The following is an 18,340-nucleotide window of genomic DNA, read 5'->3' on the forward strand; positions in this document are numbered from 1 at the left end:
AAGCCAGACCTTAAAAAATTCTAGATTGTTCACTATAAGTATTTCTATTATCTCCTATTTTACAGGAGGATTCGGGGAAGGAAGCAAAAGGAATGCGTGGATGATAACATCCTCTTGCAGGTGATAGAGAAGCCAACAAGGAGAGGTGCTATGCGGGACCTTGTTCTCACCAATAAGGAGGGGCTGGTGGGGAATGTGGAGCTCAAAGGCAGCCTTGGCTGTAGTGACCATGAAATGGTCGAGTTCAAGATCCTTAGGGCAAGAAGGAGGACATGCAGCAAGCTCTCTACCCTCTGCGCTGGACTTCAGGAGAGCAGACTTTGGCCTCTGCAGGGATCTGCTGGGTAAAGTGCCATGGAATAAGCCCTGGAGGGACAAGGGGCCCAAGCAAGTTGGTTGATATTCAAGGATCACCTCCTCTGAGCTCAGGAGCAATGCATCCCAACAAAGAGGAAGTCAGGCAAAAATGCCAGACAGCCTGCAACAACCCCAAAAGAAACAAAGAGAAAAAAAAAAAACAAACTGGAGAGGTTTGAAAAGCAACAAAAAAGGGATTCTATCACTACATCAGTAACAAAAATAAGACTAAGGAAAATTGTGTTCACTGCTGAATGAGGTGAGGCCAAAAAACACAGAAAAGGCCCAGGAAATTAGTGCCTTCTCTGCCTCAATCTTCACTGCTCTGAGGCCTTCCATGCCCATATGCCAAATATAAAAATCTGAGGGAGTGAAGAATACCTACAGGACAGAAGGACAGAGGCAGGAGACAGTTAAGCAAACTGGACGTACATACGTGCATTGAACCAAAAAGGATGCAACCGAAAGTGCTGACAAAGTCAGTGAAAATTGTTGTGAGGGAACACACATCTTCAAAAGTTTGTGATGATCAGGAGATACTCCTGTTGACTGGGCGGAGTGGGGAGGGGGAAGCAAGGGGCAGGCTCACCTTCCAAAGGGCAAGAAGGGGAATCCCTAACTCTGTCCCTGGAAAAAATTAGAGCAAATTCTTCTGTAAGTTACTTGCAGGTACATGAAGAGCAAGAAGACTGGTAACAAAACAGATGTATTAAGAGTGAAACCAACCTGACCAACATGACAAGCTTCAACTATGAGATGACTGGCTCAGTAAACTCAACGGCCTCTGTTAGTTCAATCTACTTCAGCTTTAATAAGGCTCTCCAGGTGGTTTCCTACCTCTAACCAAATAGCAAAGACCTGGACTTAACTGGACTGCTAGGTACATAAAAAGCTGGTTGGACCACTAGATTCAAAAGGTTGTGATCAGCAGTACAAAGTTCAGCTGTGGCAGTTGGGGCTATCAAGGGTCAATATTGGGGCCAATACTGTTAATCATAGTATATTCACAGATGACACAAGCTTGGAGCAAATGGTTGAATCAGTGGAAGGTTAGGCCAGCAAACATAAGGATTTTAAGCTGGAGAAATGGGAAGACAGAAACCTCCTCAAAGTCATAAGAGTCAAATGCAAAGTCTTTCATCCAGGATGGAATAACTCCCACAAAACAGTGGGGCAGAGAAGGATTTGGAGATTCAACAGAACAGGTTGAACAAGAATCTGCAGTGTTCCCTTGCAGCAACAAAGGTTAACTTCATACTGGGCTGCGTTACATATCAGTGCAGATAGCTGGCTGAGGAAGGTATTTTTTCACCTGTACTCTGAAATGTGACACTATCTCTCTGGCCTACTGTGTCCCAGTTTAGTTCCCCATTGTAAAGTGGACTTTGACATGTGGCAGTTAGTCCAGCGGAGGGCCATCAAGACAATTGAGGGCCAGGGGCACATAATGATTAAGGACATGCTATGAGAACAAAGTTTGTCCAGCCCAAAAAAAAAAAAAAAAACCAAACCCACAAAAAAAAAAAAAAAAAAAAACCAAGACAAGACAGCTAAGGGTATAAACGGTATTTTCCAACACCAAGACAGCACAAGATTCTTCCTGGAGGTACCAATGAAAAGTCAGGAGGAAATGGACACAGGTTGTAGCAAGGGAAATCCCAGTTAGATATGAGGAAAAATATTCTTCCAGTGATAGTGATCTCACACTGAAACAGGCACATAGTTCACAGAATGACTATCCTAGAAGTTACTTAAAGCTTAAGTAGATAAAGCCTTGAGCAACCTAATATAACTTTGATGTTGAATGCAACTTGAAGTCAGCAATGTCTTGACAGGAGGCTAGACCACATAACCTCCAAAGGTCCAAACTGAATTTTTCTTATGATTTGCTTCCCCTTATAAACGAAAAGATATAAGGGCACCTGATCTTGATTTTCTCTACATGAGACCATAGGTGTCATGTCTTTATTCTCTGTGAAAAAGACTATATGAATGTAACTAGAAAACATTAAACATGCTCTTTAACATAACATATCTGGCAATGAAATAAGAAGCGATTCTGAACATTGGGGATTTTTCTTCCAGTTATCATCTTGGTAGCACTTTACTGGACTCTTGAATGTCAACATGTTTCTTGTACCAGTGAGCCCAAAACTGAACACAGTACTCCAGGTGTGGTCTCTTTAGTGCTGAACAAGAGGGGAAGAATCACTTGCCTGAACCCGCTGGCTATCTCTTGCTACTCTAGCCTGTGTTGCCATAGCCCATCTTTGCTGCTAAGGCACACTGCTGCCTTGAAGTTTTCATTGGTATCTCCAAGTCCCTTTCTGCAGAGTTGCTCCCTAGGGAGCTTGTACTGTTGCAGGGGGGTTATTCCATCCCAGAAGCAAGCCCTTGCTCACATTTTTGTTGAACTTCATGAGGTTCCCAGCAGCCCATTTCTCCACTTTGTCCTAGTCTTTCTGACTAGCAGCCCCAACATCCAGCATATTGATGCTGGTCCCCCCACCAATTTGGTGTTGTCCAACTGGAGAATACAATCCAGTTGGTCACTTTGGTTGTTACTGAAGACATTAAACAGTATTGATTTCTGAGGGACACTGCTACTTATTGGCTGCCAGCTGCCAGTTATTGCATCACTGATCACTTGAGCGAATTTTCCTGCCCACCTCATCTTCCATTTATTCAGTCAGTATCCCACCAATTTAGTGTTGAGGGGAGTATGGGAGAGTGTCTCAAAGGCCTTCCTAAAGTCAAGGCGTACAATATCCACTGCCCTCCCCTTTTCCACAGCGCCAGACATGTCCACATCATAGAAAGGAATCAGGTTGGTCAGACGGCTGGAGCATATGACATACAAGGAAAAGCTGAGAGAGCTGTTCAGCCTTGAGAAAAGAAGGTTCAGGGAAGACTTTATTGCTCTCTACAACTACCTGATCAAAGGATAAAGAGAAGTTGGAGACAGACGTTCTCAAAGGTGCATGGCCATATTACAAGAGGCAACAGCCACAAGTTGTAACATGGGAAACTCTAATCATACACACAAGGAAAAACTTTTCTATTACAAGGGTAGTCTAGGCTTTGCCCGGAGAAGTTGTGGGACCACCACTCTTAGAGACATTCAAGAGTCAAATAGACATATCCCTGAGCAATCTGATGTATTTAGACCTGCTTTGAGCAGGAGGTTGGATTAGATGACCTCCAGAGGTCCATTCCATTCTGAAGTATTTTATAGTCTTACAGTTTCAAACATTTTAAACAAAACAAAACAAAAAAAAAACAAAAACAAACAAAAAAAACAAAAAAAAAAAACCCAAAAAAAAAAAAAACCCAAAAACAACTCTAAGACATTTTGTTATATTTTAAGTCAGTTTGATGACACCACACAGATGTTTTCATAAAAATTAATTAAGTAAATATTTTTGTGTAACTCTTACTGCTAAAGATCCTGAGACTGAAGAGACTGATGTACTATCACCCTGGATGCATCTGTTTCAGTAGTCCTACTCTTACATGATTCAAAACAAGTATGGAAAAGACACACCATAAATTGAATTGAATACTTTAAAAAACTTTCTCTCTGTTTTTCTATCTTTGTTCATTCCTCCTCCACCCCTGCATCTAAAACATCTGGTATAAAAACTTATATTTTATATCTGATTATTCTTTCCTTAAAAAAAAAAAATCTCTTGCAAACAGATGTCTAACAACAATATGATTTTAACATTCTAGTTTTTGATGCTGCAACATTATTTTCCAAGAAAGATGTCTCGCTGGTAAAGTTATGGAAGACAATAAGAGGATTGCTACAGGAGTGGAGGAAAAAAGTAGCAAAAGAAATTGTGAAAAATAATAAGAGTGGGTAGTAAGTTTCTCTCTCCATTTTCTATATGTTGTGAAGTACCTTACACATTCACAGATATTTTTGATTCTTTGAGTGGTGCTGTTCTCGAAAGTTGAGGCTGCTAGAGCTGAGACAGAGCAATTTGTATTAGTATATTTACACTGTACTCACACAAACAAGCATGCATACTTAACTCCACTACAAATCTCGAGCATCTTCACAAAGAGAAAGTGTAGACATGCACAGCTGTGCTTGGATAGCCTAGACATAACTTTACATTTACACTTAATTAAATTTAATTCAAACTACTGCACAGGAAATATATTTCTATTTTGTGTTATTTTTTTCAAGAAAAATACATCAAGATAAATTATTAAGAAAATTTTGACATGTTTCAGGACTAACGAGTGATTTTATTCTACAGGAATAAATTAGTGTCTTATGGATGTCTTGATTTAGTTTCCCTACACTGAATATTCGGAAATAGCAAGTCTTCCATTACTAAATTTATAATTAAATAACTTTTCATTATCGTGCCTTAAAATTACATTATACTTTAATTTATGAGCTGGAAGTAGTCCGCAATACACAGTTGTGTGTTCTTGACCACCTAAGGGTCTGAAGATGTTAAAATGCATCTAGACTCTTCCTCTAATAATCACAATCTGTAGGCAATAAAGATCTCAAAAAAGAAGAAAAGAAGGTCTTTATCTTGCTTTCCCCCCTCCAGCAACCTCCGACATGTTTTCTGCCTTGAGCTTTGCCTTGGGCAAAAATAAAGTCAAGTGGTCTCATATAAACAGTAAATGCCAACCCTCTACTCAATTCTTTTTCATTTTACAAATTGGAACTATATGCATGTTTTTCTTCCCTTCTTCTAACATAGCTAAGTCATCACCAAGAAAAATGAAGAATACAGCATAGCACATGTACAACAATAAAACTAATCACTACTTTTTGGCCTCAAAGAACACTACCAACCCAGCAGGACAACAATGCAGTTTTCAAAAACTGTTTATCTGTCAGTTTAAAACAGAAAGTAAATCTCGTTCAAAAATACACTGTATGAAAATCAAATTGCAAGAGGACAGAACAAACTGTCAGAACATTTCTCCAAAGAAAGCTATAGCATTAATAAACTCCACATTTATTAACAGTAATTTACATTTACTATCCTATTTCCAAAAAAAACAAGCAGCAATACATAAATGTTGAATGTACAGAGAACAACAGTGCACTTTTGCATTAATCTCTTGCTTAGGTCATAGTGTTATCATGATTATTTAAATTCAAGAGCAATACTTGGTTGACAAGGTACTGCAGTGCTGCAGGCTACAATCCTCACACAATGCCTAAAGGGTTATTACAGTGGAGAAATTCTATAGAGGCCAATGAAAGAGCCTTACCCCTTCCCGAAGACACCTCATTAGTAAAGTGTAAGCAGCCGAGGGAACCACGCATTCTCTGGGGTGCTCCCTTTCTTCCTCCTGAAATGAAGCCAACAGCACAAATGATTAAATAAAAAAAAAAATCACAATCATCTCAGTCACATAAAAAATGGGTAACAGATTCTTAATAAGGTTCATATTATACACATGTTCAAATTAACACATGCTAGAAAATATATTACATTTCAGGGCAGTATTACTATTTAATATTATTTCATGTGCAGCACAGAAATTGATACTTTATTAGCTTATTTAAATAGCCTCTGAAATGCATAACTGAATTTGTCCTAGTATTTCTGAATTTCATTGATTTATTTTAATTCACACACACACAAAAAGATTCTTGCATTTCTCTCAATCATTTTGATTACTTCAAAAAGAGACAACTGATTATTAAAAGTAGTAATGCTTCTCTTTAAATGTGATTTAAGAAATATAATTACTTTTGTCTGGCAACTAAAAAAAAATGTAAACTCACTTTGGAAAAAATATTCAATGTCATACAGGGAGCTATGAAGTATTTAATAAAACTTACTGTATGGAATAGCCTTCAGTACAAATCAACACTGTTCCAAGATTGTTACATATATTTCCTTGAAATCATCCTGTTAGAGAGGCTAAGCCACTGGCAGTTGAATCAGGGGTTTGATTCTTCCATTATAAGTTAGCAAACTCCACTTCCGTGCCCCCAGCCCCCCGCCCCAGTAGCCTACTGTAAAACTTCACATTTAAAAGACGTTTGGATATCACTAAGATTTAACTAAAACAACCTCCATATGCAGTCTAATAACATAGAGATATTAGTAACTGAAAAAAAAAATAGTCTACTTTGGGAAGGAAGGTAAGAAATCATAGGCATTGAATGGTATGAAGATGATATGCCATGAAATCAATGTGTAGCTTGTCTTAATAAGCAAATAAAGGATGACAAGCAACCATTCCTTCAGAAATTATACATTTCTTGAATCCTATTGATTATATTAGTAAATTATTTTTAGCTTTCTAATTACCTTATAATAAAAAGCATAGGATGGGCAAGGTGGGGGTTAACAATGCAGAAACAAATTTTTCTTTCATAATTTCCTGATTTCTGAGTGGCCCACACTAATTCAACAAACATGATGTGATAATGTCAAGCATTAAATTAAAGCATGGCACATTAGCAGGGAAGACTATTACTGAATTGCCTACTAAAATTAATTTTCCTTCTTTACTGAAAATAAATCAAAACTTTATTTGCAACATATGTCAATACAGAAAATAATTTTGTTAAATCTCCAATTCTTTCAAGCGTTGTTTCTGCTAACTTTGTATTAGGAGGTATGGCACAATTTTCCTTGGAATTAATTTAAAGACAACAATAATCAAAGTGGTTGGGCATCTGACAGAGACATCAGATCTACCACATTCCACCTCCTTCATCTCATCTGAGTAACAACATGTTGACATTTTATCACAGTTTGCCTTCCTAGGCTTAGTGGGTAAGTTTAAGAAAACGCAGCCCAGGTTACAAACTAGGATAGTAGGTTACTTTCTAACAGTCAAAAGTGGAATCTCCTCCACCTGGAAGAAGACTAAGAGTCAAAACAGCGTTAAAATGACAGCCTATGATAGAACTGGCATGGGTCTACTTTTCATTTTATTAATCCAATTTAATCAGAAATTCTGACAAGTTTTTCTGTAACCATACATACTAAATGTACTATAAAAAAGCCTTAAAAAATTGTGAAGTCCGGAAACATTAATAGTTCTTCCATTCTTCAGACTGATTAATGACTCTCTGCAAGGTTTAGTCTCTAGTTAGAAATTAAAAAAAAAGGTAAAAGGTATATGAAACTTAGCACCATTTTTAATTACCTAAACACATCTACACAATTTCACATTTAATAGATACAAATATATCACCAAACACTAGGAGATCTTCCTACTTTTTGCTCACAGCCCATGTTGATTTTGATTAAACTTTAGATTCTGCATCCTAATAACATAAACGGCATGAAATGAATAGAATTATTACACAGAACTTGAAAGTTTTTCCTCAAGGCAATTCACTTAAGAGTAACAGAACATCCTCCCTGGGATCTGCTCATACTATTTGTGCATTGCTCTTGGCTTCTGTTTGGAAGAAAAATGCAGAGATGGAGCATAAGATCTTACTTATGGGATCTCACATGCAAGTACACACATAATATCAGAGTTTAGGGTTGCAGAGGACTTTTTCCCCATGATTTTCTAAGCCACAGAAGTCCAACCAGTGATCCTGTGTTTAACCTAATGAATCATGCTGCACCTAGAGAGTTGAACTTGTTTTTAAGTGATAACCTATGATTTACTAAATGTTCATATAAAAAAAATAAATATTTTTAACCACTATTTAATATTAATATTTCAGTTGGACCTCAAAACACCTAGCAAAACTCCAGTGGAAATGAATACATTAATACATAAAATCAGCCATGTAACACCAAATTACAGTTTAAACGATAAATATTTAGTAGCTTGATAAAACAATCAATCAGGCTGAATAGCAAAACAGAAGAAAACAAGGGAGAAAAGAAAAGCAAAAATATCTGTGTATAGTTCCTAATGAATCAGATGCAGTTATGATTTTTTTTCTTAAATTAGACAAAGCATAACACTTTGCTGTGTAAGATATAATTTTGGAATAAATATTCTTGTTTCATCTTATACTACCATTGATTTGGTGTGTGATCTTAGCTAGGACATTCTATCCTACTGTTCTGTAGTTCAATGAGTAACAATATGCCTACAACACTACAGTATTCTGAGATTAAGTAGGTACAGTATAGAGAAAATGAAAAGCTTTATAAAAGGGCTTTTTAAAAAAAAAATGTTAGTGTCTGCAAGCATACAAATCACACTGATATTTTTGAAGTTTTACCAAGACACAGTGCCTTGAGTTCATATGTGTAGAGCAGTTCTAAATATTTCTTCTTATCTTCTAGTAATTTCTTAGTTATAACTCAAAGTAATGCAACTCATTACTATAGATCTTCCTGAAACATGATAGAGTTGACATTTAAATGCAAGTTATCATGCTTCAAAAACTGTGAAGTTCATAAATACATGTAAGACTCAAAAATTTGTCAGTTCACATTTTCAGAAGGAAAAAAAAAAAAAAAATCTATTAGGGTCACTGAATGCAAATAATTTTGATGTAATACAGCCAGTGTGAAGTTTAATTTCAAAATAAAATCAAGCAGTGCAACATACTCTTGCCAAATACAATTTTCAAGTTGGAGTTTTAAATTTATTTGTTTTTATTAGTGGTTAAAAGTTATATAGTTTGCAATCTGTCTGATGATGCTAAGTACAATTTTTTTCCCCCTGAGAAAAAGCTCCCCTGAGAAAGTTTTAAAACATGTAAAAATAAATTGGGACTGTGGATCTATTTTCCACAACATAATTTCTGAGTGTTAGAACAAGTTTTGTGACTCTGTGTTCAACAGATATTTTGGTAATTGTCTAAGCAGAAAAGGGCAATGCTTGCTAACCTATGAAACACAAGGCCACCATTTAATCTTGTGAAACACGCAAAGGAGCCAGAGGATGAGAACAAGAAAATATGGAAGTTTAGCGCAAAGCCATTACTGCAGTAAGCCAAAATATCATTTGGTATTTTCATTCCTTTATCAAGTGACTTCACAGACTGATAGCTAACATGATAGCATTCAGAGCAATTAGATGATGCAGTTAATACAAAGGCTTCAGAGAAACTACGGCTAGTTTTTCTGTTTGAAGTCATCTTCATTTCTAATAACTAAAGGTATTTCACTTTTTGAATAAGGGAAAAGAAAGCTGAGGGTTTAGAGGAGCTTTCATCTTCAATTACTACTATTAATAGGTTTTTTTCCTACAAATAACCTCTATTTATTTTTAATGTGTATCTACTATTTCTAGACTGAAGGTTTAAATCAGTTCTAGTCTGGAATCACAGTAATTCCACTTGAAATTAGTCAGGATCATTCCATTTCCTTTTTCATAGCACTGTGAATCCAGCTGTGCTAGGATAAGATCTAATAAGGACTAGATATATTAACGCATTGATATCATAGTCTGTACTGATACATCCTATTTAATCAAAATCTCTAGCCAGGATGTTCTAATACTTAGGTCTGCCACACATAGGCCAGCAGTCATTAGGGTGATTGATGAAATTGTTTTTTAAGTTAAAAGTCTAAAATTAAATTGCATTCTTCAGGTAACCTCAGATGAAGTACATGACTGGACTAACATGCTTCTTAAAGTAGAAAAAATATCACAGAACATACATGGACAAGAAACTGTTTAGGATACAAATGACAAAGTATTTTGCTTTTTTCTGTCTACTTTTCCATGGAAATTTTTTTTCACATTAGTTAAATTTGTAAGGATCCCTTGACAGCCTTACCTCACTAGCTACGAGGTAAAGAAGCTCCCCAAGGGCTGGTAAAAGGCATTGTTTCAATTTGCTATTTCTGAAGTTCTCTCTGATGAGTTCAGTTAAAAGTATAATTGCCTAAAATAAAAAAGAATAATAATAAATCATAGAACAACAAGTATAATCTTTTCTCAAGCAAAACATACTGTTACAGGTTACAAGCTTTATCTGAAATGCCATCTTACTGATATACTCTTCACTTATGCTAAAGAGCTATTTGCAAAGGACTTAGTAAGCATGGAAAAACAAGAAAAAATAATAATTACAAAACAGATTATATATGCAATGTGGAGAAAATGCAATAAGAAAACAGCCTAGGTGACAAACTATCAGCTATCCCTTCTTCCCTTCCACTCAGGACAATAGAAGTAGATCTGCCAGAGGAAAAAAAAAAAAATAAAAAAAAATAAAAAAAAAAAAAATCTAGTTGCTGTTCCTGTGTTTCTATCAGGAGATCTAAAAGTTCTCCACATCACCAGTTACAAAAAGAACAAACCACAAAAATAAACAACGCTATCTTTTGTGTAGACATTTAACCAGGTGATAGGAACTCAAAGCTTTGTCTCCTGACAAATAATACTTATTGCATGTTTCACTATTATAGAGAAAACAAGGCAATATAAACCATCGTATTATGATCTCCCGTAGTATAACAAATGGAGCATTTTATTTCGTTCTTCTGCTTTTGAACTCTTCCTTTCCCCTTTAAACAGCAAAAACATAATCAGTAGTATCACCAAGACATTTCATGTGTTTATTTCACACTTTAGTAGAGAACAATGGACTTTTTAAAAACGGACTTGTTTAAATATATTTTAAAGTAGGAATAACTCTGTGACAGTTTTATCCCAAAGTCATTGAGTCCAGGCCTTAGATATTGATGATGCTACAAATATCTGATAAGAAGTGCAAATATTTATACTATAAAGATCATCTAACCAATCAAATAATAATGAAATAAGTACTGGATCACTGTAATGGCTTTTTATTGCTCTCTTCTAGTTTAAAACTACTTTTAACATAGTTAAACAATAGGGAAGAGTCAGGCACAAGGGCTCTAAACAGAAGCAGTTCTGGGAAACCACTTACTTTGCGCAGTCTGCTTCCCAAGGTATACTAAGACTTTGCATAGGGTTTAAACAGATAACCTGATAGCCATTCTTGCAGACTGGTCTCAAATTAATCTAACAAAAAGATATGAATTTTTCAGTTCTAATTACAAGCCTGCTAGTACAGGCTCTTTTCTCCTTCTATGGAGGATCCAAGTTTAACTCTTTTGAGCATCAGCTTCATCATATGCTCAAGGAACTGATCAATTCACTTCAGTTGACTGAGTTCCACCACCCTAATACTTACAAGCTACTTTCCCTAAGCAGAAAAAATACTCACAGTAGACTGAACCTTTAACGTGAACCATGAGAGATGGCTCAGATAACTGGTTTTCAACACAGCTGAAACACTCAAAGCCTAGCGTACAGCAGAGACTAATACTTCAGATAGTACATTTAAAATCTGGAATCTTCTCACTTGGTGACCAGAAAAATCAAGTAGTTCACAAAATCTGTTTAAATTGTGGTGGTCAATCTGTGATTTGTTTGACATTATGTGTTCTCTAACTCTTTCATGTTCTTAACCAATACACTTCAAGCATGGGAGACTATGTGACAGGGACAGAATTGTGAAAACAGACTATAGCTAGGGTTGAATACAAGGCCACAGAGAGGGAACACATGCTATTGCTAATTATAATGCGACATTGCATCTTTTTTTTAAGTGGAAGAAAAAGACTAGTATAAAGATAGATGACAAAATATATCCACATTCATATATATGCATTGTAGCTACAGCAGCAGATCTTGCTTCCAAAGTTTCTTCTGGTGCTTCACTTGCTATACAAAGGACTAATGCCACTCAGCAGCAAACAATAGAGATACACACATTTTCTGGACATAACCAAGGAAGTGGTGTAGTTTGTGTTAAAAATGTAGGAGCAAGAAAAGCTGGGTAAATGGGAAGCTTCAAGTTTAGGAAACAGATGTAGATGAATGGACAATAGGGACGCAGAATGAGACTAAAGGAGGTATACAAGGTTCAGAGTTTGATCTAGAGTGACAGAAAGGTGATACTCTCATCTACATGAGCTATTCACAATAAAGCTCCAAAGGAATTTTAGTTTCTCTTGTTAGAAAACTGTAGGCTAAAGTCAAAGGGGAGAGCAAAACAATCTATAATCCTTCTTTGAATATGATATTATATGACTTATGAATATATGATACGACTTAATATAATATGCCTTTGAAGACATGTGTGGTAACTGAAGGAAGAAACACAGACACATGCTCTTTACCTTGGGTTAGCACAGGAAAAGAATAATTAAAAACCAGAACAAGCAATAACCACCAACACCAAACAAATCACAGCAGCAAGATTGTGGTTTTCTTACAAATCATGAGAACTTTTTGGCCAAAGGCAAAGGTTATCTGAAATAGTCCTGGCTTTCCATTTTCAAAAGATGTTCTCTCCTCCCACTACCTCAAAAGGTCTAGCAAAACAGTCCTATCTAGTCATTAAGCAGGAAGCAGCTAAAAAGAAAATGTTACTCTGATTTTTTTTTCAGAAAGCTAAAGAAAACTGATTTTGAAGATAAACACCATTCTGTATAGAGCAATGAAGGGAAACTCTTCAGCATGGCCTGTTGTGAACGGACAAAGGGTAATGGTTTTAAAACAGGAGGAGGTAGATTCAGACTAGACTTTAGGAAAAAAATTTTTACAATGAGGGTGGTGGAACACTGGAATAGGTTGCCCAGAGAGGTGGTGGAAGCCCCATCCCTGGAAACATTCAAGGCCAGGCTGGATGAGGCTCTGAGCAACCTGATCTGGTTGGAGATGTCCCTGCTCATGGCAGGGGGGTTGGACTAGATGACCTTTAAAGGTCACTTCCAACCCAAACCATTCTATGATTCTATGACTCTATGATTCTATGTATATAAATGCCAAAATATATATGTTGGCTACTGATCACTGCAAAGCAGATAGCAAGTTTGTCATTATGCATACACCCCCAAAATTATGTAACAGATTATTGAATTCTTGATGAAATATGTATACTACATATCCACCAATAAAAAAAAAGTAAAAACATAATTTAAGTTTTTATTCTCAAAGAATAAACACATAGGAAAAGAGTACAACTTAGAAAGTATTTAACTGAGAGGTATGCTAGGCAGGAGACAAAAATTCTGTTATTTTCTGGGAGAGGACTGGGAAAAAACAGAATATTAATTCATTATCATCCCTGACTTGCAGTTCAGAATATCAGAATATGCTGGTATTATCCTGATATAAGAAGCTGCCTCAATGCTTATCATCATCTTATAAGTTATTTCAGATCTATTCCAAGACATCATCTTCTAGAGATCTTCACCAGAAAACTACTCATCGATGCTGCTGGATTCTGAACTACTTTCACTACAAGCTTTACATTTTTTACAATGATAAATTCATAGATGTATAAAAGCAGTTGCTCAGTAAACAAATATTCTCGTCTCCTAGATCTTTTGCTAATATTAAATGCAATTTATGTTTTTGCAAGTCATAGCATTTTTGCAGGTAAAGGCTAGATTGCAGTCTCCAACCATACTGTGATTTGCATCTATAAAGAAAGAGGCAAGACATTGACATAAAGGTCTGAAAAGCTCAAAAAAAAAAAAAAAAATCTGGGGAAATTAGTCTCATTTTAGCAGACTTTGCAAGAAAATATTCTGTGAAAATATCACAGATATTCACAAAAGCATATAGGGAACTGAAAGGTGGAACAACTAGTTAAAAATATATATATATATATATCTCAGGAGTTTACAGGATTTAACAATCATCCCAGGAAACAACCATTTCTAGTCCAAAAAAGTTATTAAATGTACTTTTAAAAAAAAACAGTTTACAGATATATTTAGAAGTACAGCACTTTTTCTTCCTCAGAGCACTAAAGATGTTTTATCCTCAACTTTCCTTGATTTTCCTTCACCTTCTGACCCTAACAGCTTCATAACTCCAATCTCTGTACAGAGAAATCATATAAAAACTGGAAATGCAGTTTTCAAATCAAAGCAAAAAGATCTACTAAACAAACTTTGACCTTATCCCCCTTTTTATGTAATGCTATCTTCATTAACTGTTTTCTTAATGGCTTTCAGAACATTTCTTCAGATGTTATTCAGGAACTCTAAATAGCCCGCCTTTCCAGAAAGAACCTCACTTTCATATTTAAGTGAAGATATAAATGTATCAGTAGGTTTTAAAGCTTCTAATATATCAGCTTGAGAAAGCAGTAGTCAAGTTGGTTCAAGTGCAATTCTGCTCTAAATGCGGAACACATAATGATAGCATTTTCTCCTTTATTAGATTTTTTTTTTTCTATAGCTATACAGAATTACTCTTCCTTTTGTGACGAAACACATATTTTGAGAACCACTTGCACTGTGGAATCAATACCACTAGAAGCACTTCAGCACTGTGGCATTAACAGGCATTATCCATATTCAGTTCACACCTCTCAACTTTGCCTCTTTAGACTGAAGGTGAACATGCCATAAAACAGTATTTAGACTACACAAAATTGATGAGTCGTGTCATAACATGAGCCGCAGACAATAGTCCCAGCAGGCTAGCGAGGGACATTAAATCATCATGATACCTAACTTAAGATTGCTTGTTTGTTTGCAGGCAGGATCTTATGAAGAAAATACAAATCAAATTTTACATTTGATATAGAGAACCAAAGCAAGCCGTTCAAAACTATCAGGTTTAATTATGTATCTCGACCAGCAGAAAACCATCCTTTAGTATCAACACTAATCTTGTTTTGCACTCGTAATATTTATTTTCTCAAAGCATGGTTCACAAATTGGTAACTTTTGATGACGCACTATCTCAATATATTTACATATGCAGTTCTAAAATTCTCAGAATTCTATGTTCTATTAAATAAAATAATGAATTAAACTTTGTACTTAGTAATTTATTCCTTTACTCACTTGTACTAAGATCTGACTGCCTGACAGTCAATTTAAGTTTTTAAAAAATGTCACTAACATTAAATATACTGGGTGTATTATCCATCATCTATGTTTTTTTGGTTGTTCATTAAAATCAAGAATTTAAATTGTAAAATTAATGCAAATGAGATCAAAGAACAATATTTGATATTGGTGAACAGAAATTGCTGGTTTTCACTCTCCTTCAAGAATCTAGGACTAGCAGACTTTGTTCAGAACTGAGAAGAGGAGGAAGTTGTTCCGATATTCCAATTCCTACTCTTTTCTTATATTTAAATGAAAAAAAAGTGGTAAAACTGAATTAACAAAATTTAAACTAAGAAGTACTTTCCTTTCCTGTGCACTAAAAAAAAAAACTGCCAGAAAGTTAGTCAACACTGCAATAAAATCAAGTTTTCATTTGAAAAAGCTGGTTTATGGAACAAGAGAGATCTGTCTGAAGATATCTGAGCCATAGCACCAGTGACTGTCTTGCAATACAGTTGATAAATCATTGTTAAAGAGAAAAATAATGACTTGAATTTTTATAGTGATTATGTTAATATGTTATGATAAGTTGGTCCATTAAAGGTTAATTTCTGTAAGTAGATTCACAATAGGAAAAGCACAATTAATTTACCAAAATCCAAAGACTAATAGATCTGTATGGAGGTACTATGGCAGAAGGTACTACAGATTAAATAATTACAACACATTATAGAGGATATTCATTATTCCTAAATGCTTATGATCTCTCAGACACAAGTCTGTGTTCACCATAATCAGAAAATGGCCTCTTTTTCTCTAGAAAGCATACAGTCTAACATTTGCCCAATGACTTCTCACTCTTCTCTGGAAACATTTAAATTTTCAAATATTATACAAATGCAGGAAATAGGAGCTCACAGAATACATCACTTATTGAACTGGCAGAGTGTCTGTGCCGTTAACTAAACTTAAGATCTTCATGTGTCCTCTGCAACAGAAGCTATGAAACAGGAAGCTGTGATTCATCATCTACATTATAAGCACAATTACATCTATAAAAATATTTTAATAAAATATTTTTCATGTTATATAGTATAAACTTTAGGAATATATAATTTTGAGAACATATTTTAAATGTCCTAAAAGGAGGAAGGTAAGCTGTTTCCTGCTCTGTCATGTGCACAGATTAGTTCTAATCTAGACAAGGCCAGGCTGGATGACAAGGCCAGGCTGGATGAGGCTCTGAGCAACCTGATCTAGTCAGGGATGTCCCTGCTCCTTGCAGGGGGGTTGGACTAGATGACCTTTGAAGGTCCCTTCCAACCCTAACCATTCTATGATTCTATGATAATAGTGATTTGCACAAGATTTGAAATATTCATTTACGCTTTCATAAGGAAAAATATAAGATTTGAAAACAATCTGCCCAAAGACTTTGATTCAACATTAAAGGGTGGTATAAATGTCAGGTAAAGAAAGTACATTAAGTGGAAACGTGCATAACAGAAAAATAAAATTTATTTTAATTACATTGTCTGTATAGTACATTTTTTTCTTTTCAATCTGTCTACATTTTTTTGCTTTCAGAGAAGTAAATAGTAATCAACTGCAATTCCTGCAATGTCTGATAAAAGCATCTCAAATTTAATAAATTATCTACACCTTTTAGACTAGCTGTCAAACAGGATGGATATAGTATAGTTATAACACAGGAAGAAAGAAGAAAAGATTCATATCTGGATAGGCAGTCATTACTTTCATTTACAACAGTAGTGTGTGGAGTTGATATATTACCTGTAGCAGATTCTGAACCCATTTCAAGCTATATCTAGAAACTTCCTTGCAGTTTCAGAGGTCCAGAAGTGAAAATTACAGCATTTCAAATAGAGAAGGTATTTGATACCTCAAGATGTAAAATAATATTTTATAATAATTAAAAATAATTTATAATATTACTCTGATCTCTGATATTACTCTGATCTATTATTATGACTGTCAGCAAGTATTAGTGGAAATTAAAACATATTTGTAATTCTGCAAACATTTACCATGATAAAAACTGTCTATGCTTCAAGCATAACGGAAATTACTTTTCAGTTCATTTTCTTGGGAGTACACATACATCATGTAATGTGGGCAAGTAATGTGAAAGCAATTTTCTTTTAATTTAGTTCCTTCTATTGATTATTGCAAATTCCTTCATTCTGCTCAGTGAAGATACAAACCAGACCAAACAATATCTGGCTAGAAATTTCCTTCTTCTCTATAGAATTATTTTTTTAAATGTGTTTCAGACTAAAATAATTTTTTTTTCCCCAGATGATAGCTGAAAGGGCTAGTATTCAGAGCAAAAGCTAGAACTACAACCAATATACAACTGATCTTGCCTAACACTAAGCCTGCTTTGAGTGTCTTTTAGTGCTGTAATCAGAAGGCAGCAGGAAATTAGGTTTTTCAGCTACCATGAACGTGCAATTTCTATCACAAAAGCGTGTTGTAACCTAATTGTGTCTACCAAGCAAGTATGTACTTTAGAGGAAAAGGCTGGATTTTTTTTTCTCCTGTAACTAGTCTATGATTTCGTTAATTTGCAAGTGTAAGACAAAACAAGATGTAAGAAGGGCTCTCTTTTAGGTTCATTTCTCAAGGTACATACTTAGTTGCAAGAGCTAAACACTTCAATGACCAAATTGTACAGCACCTTGTATAGACTCAAAGTTGGTTGGCTCAAAAGAAATTAAAAATACCAAAAATATATTAAAACCAAATTCTCAGCTATGTCAAGCTTTAATAAAAAAGAAACTAATAGCAACACAACACAGAATTGCAATATTCTATCATGTGACTTTGCAAACATCATGCAAGCAGCATCTGAATTACGCCAGGAAATATTTAAAACCTCACATAGATATGTGTTTTCCAGACTTAGTAGAAAGTCATGTGTTTCAGGTCAAGAAGCTTAGGCATGAAAAATTTTTCAGTATGGTCTCTCTTGCTCACAACAATAATGCTAACTTCACAATTCATTTTCTGCATGTATTTGATGGTTCTGATGATACTGCAGCAATGTAAGAAAAGCAAATATTTCACTTCAACCACAGGAAAAAAAAAAGTTCTTGCTAGATTAACTACAAAACCAATATTCCACCTAGTTCACCTAGCCTTTCACTCTGCAAGCTTATCACCAGTGTATATGACATAACTGTATACCTATAAAGTAATACATC

At 35.2% G+C, this 18,340-nt stretch overlaps 1 protein-coding gene across 1 annotated transcript in view; it reads right to left on the reverse strand.

Annotated features, from left to right (window-relative positions):
- The window catches only part of ULK4 (unc-51 like kinase 4), a 255,975-nt gene that overhangs the window by 201,628 nt on the left and 36,007 nt on the right, over positions 1-18,340 (reverse strand). The window contains exons 19-20 of the mRNA XM_086741634.1: positions 10,061-10,168; positions 5,608-5,688 (exon numbers count right to left, since the gene is read on the reverse strand). Coding sequence (XP_086597760.1) covers positions 5,608-5,688; positions 10,061-10,168 — 189 coding nt within the window. The remainder of the gene's footprint in view (positions 1-5,607; positions 5,689-10,060; positions 10,169-18,340) is intronic.

The sequence above is a fragment of the Chlamydotis macqueenii genome, chromosome 2 (genome assembly GCF_036417535.1).
Source record: "Chlamydotis macqueenii isolate bChlMac1 chromosome 2, bChlMac1.mat, whole genome shotgun sequence".
Classification (NCBI taxonomy): domain Eukaryota; kingdom Metazoa; phylum Chordata; class Aves; order Otidiformes; family Otididae; genus Chlamydotis; species Chlamydotis macqueenii.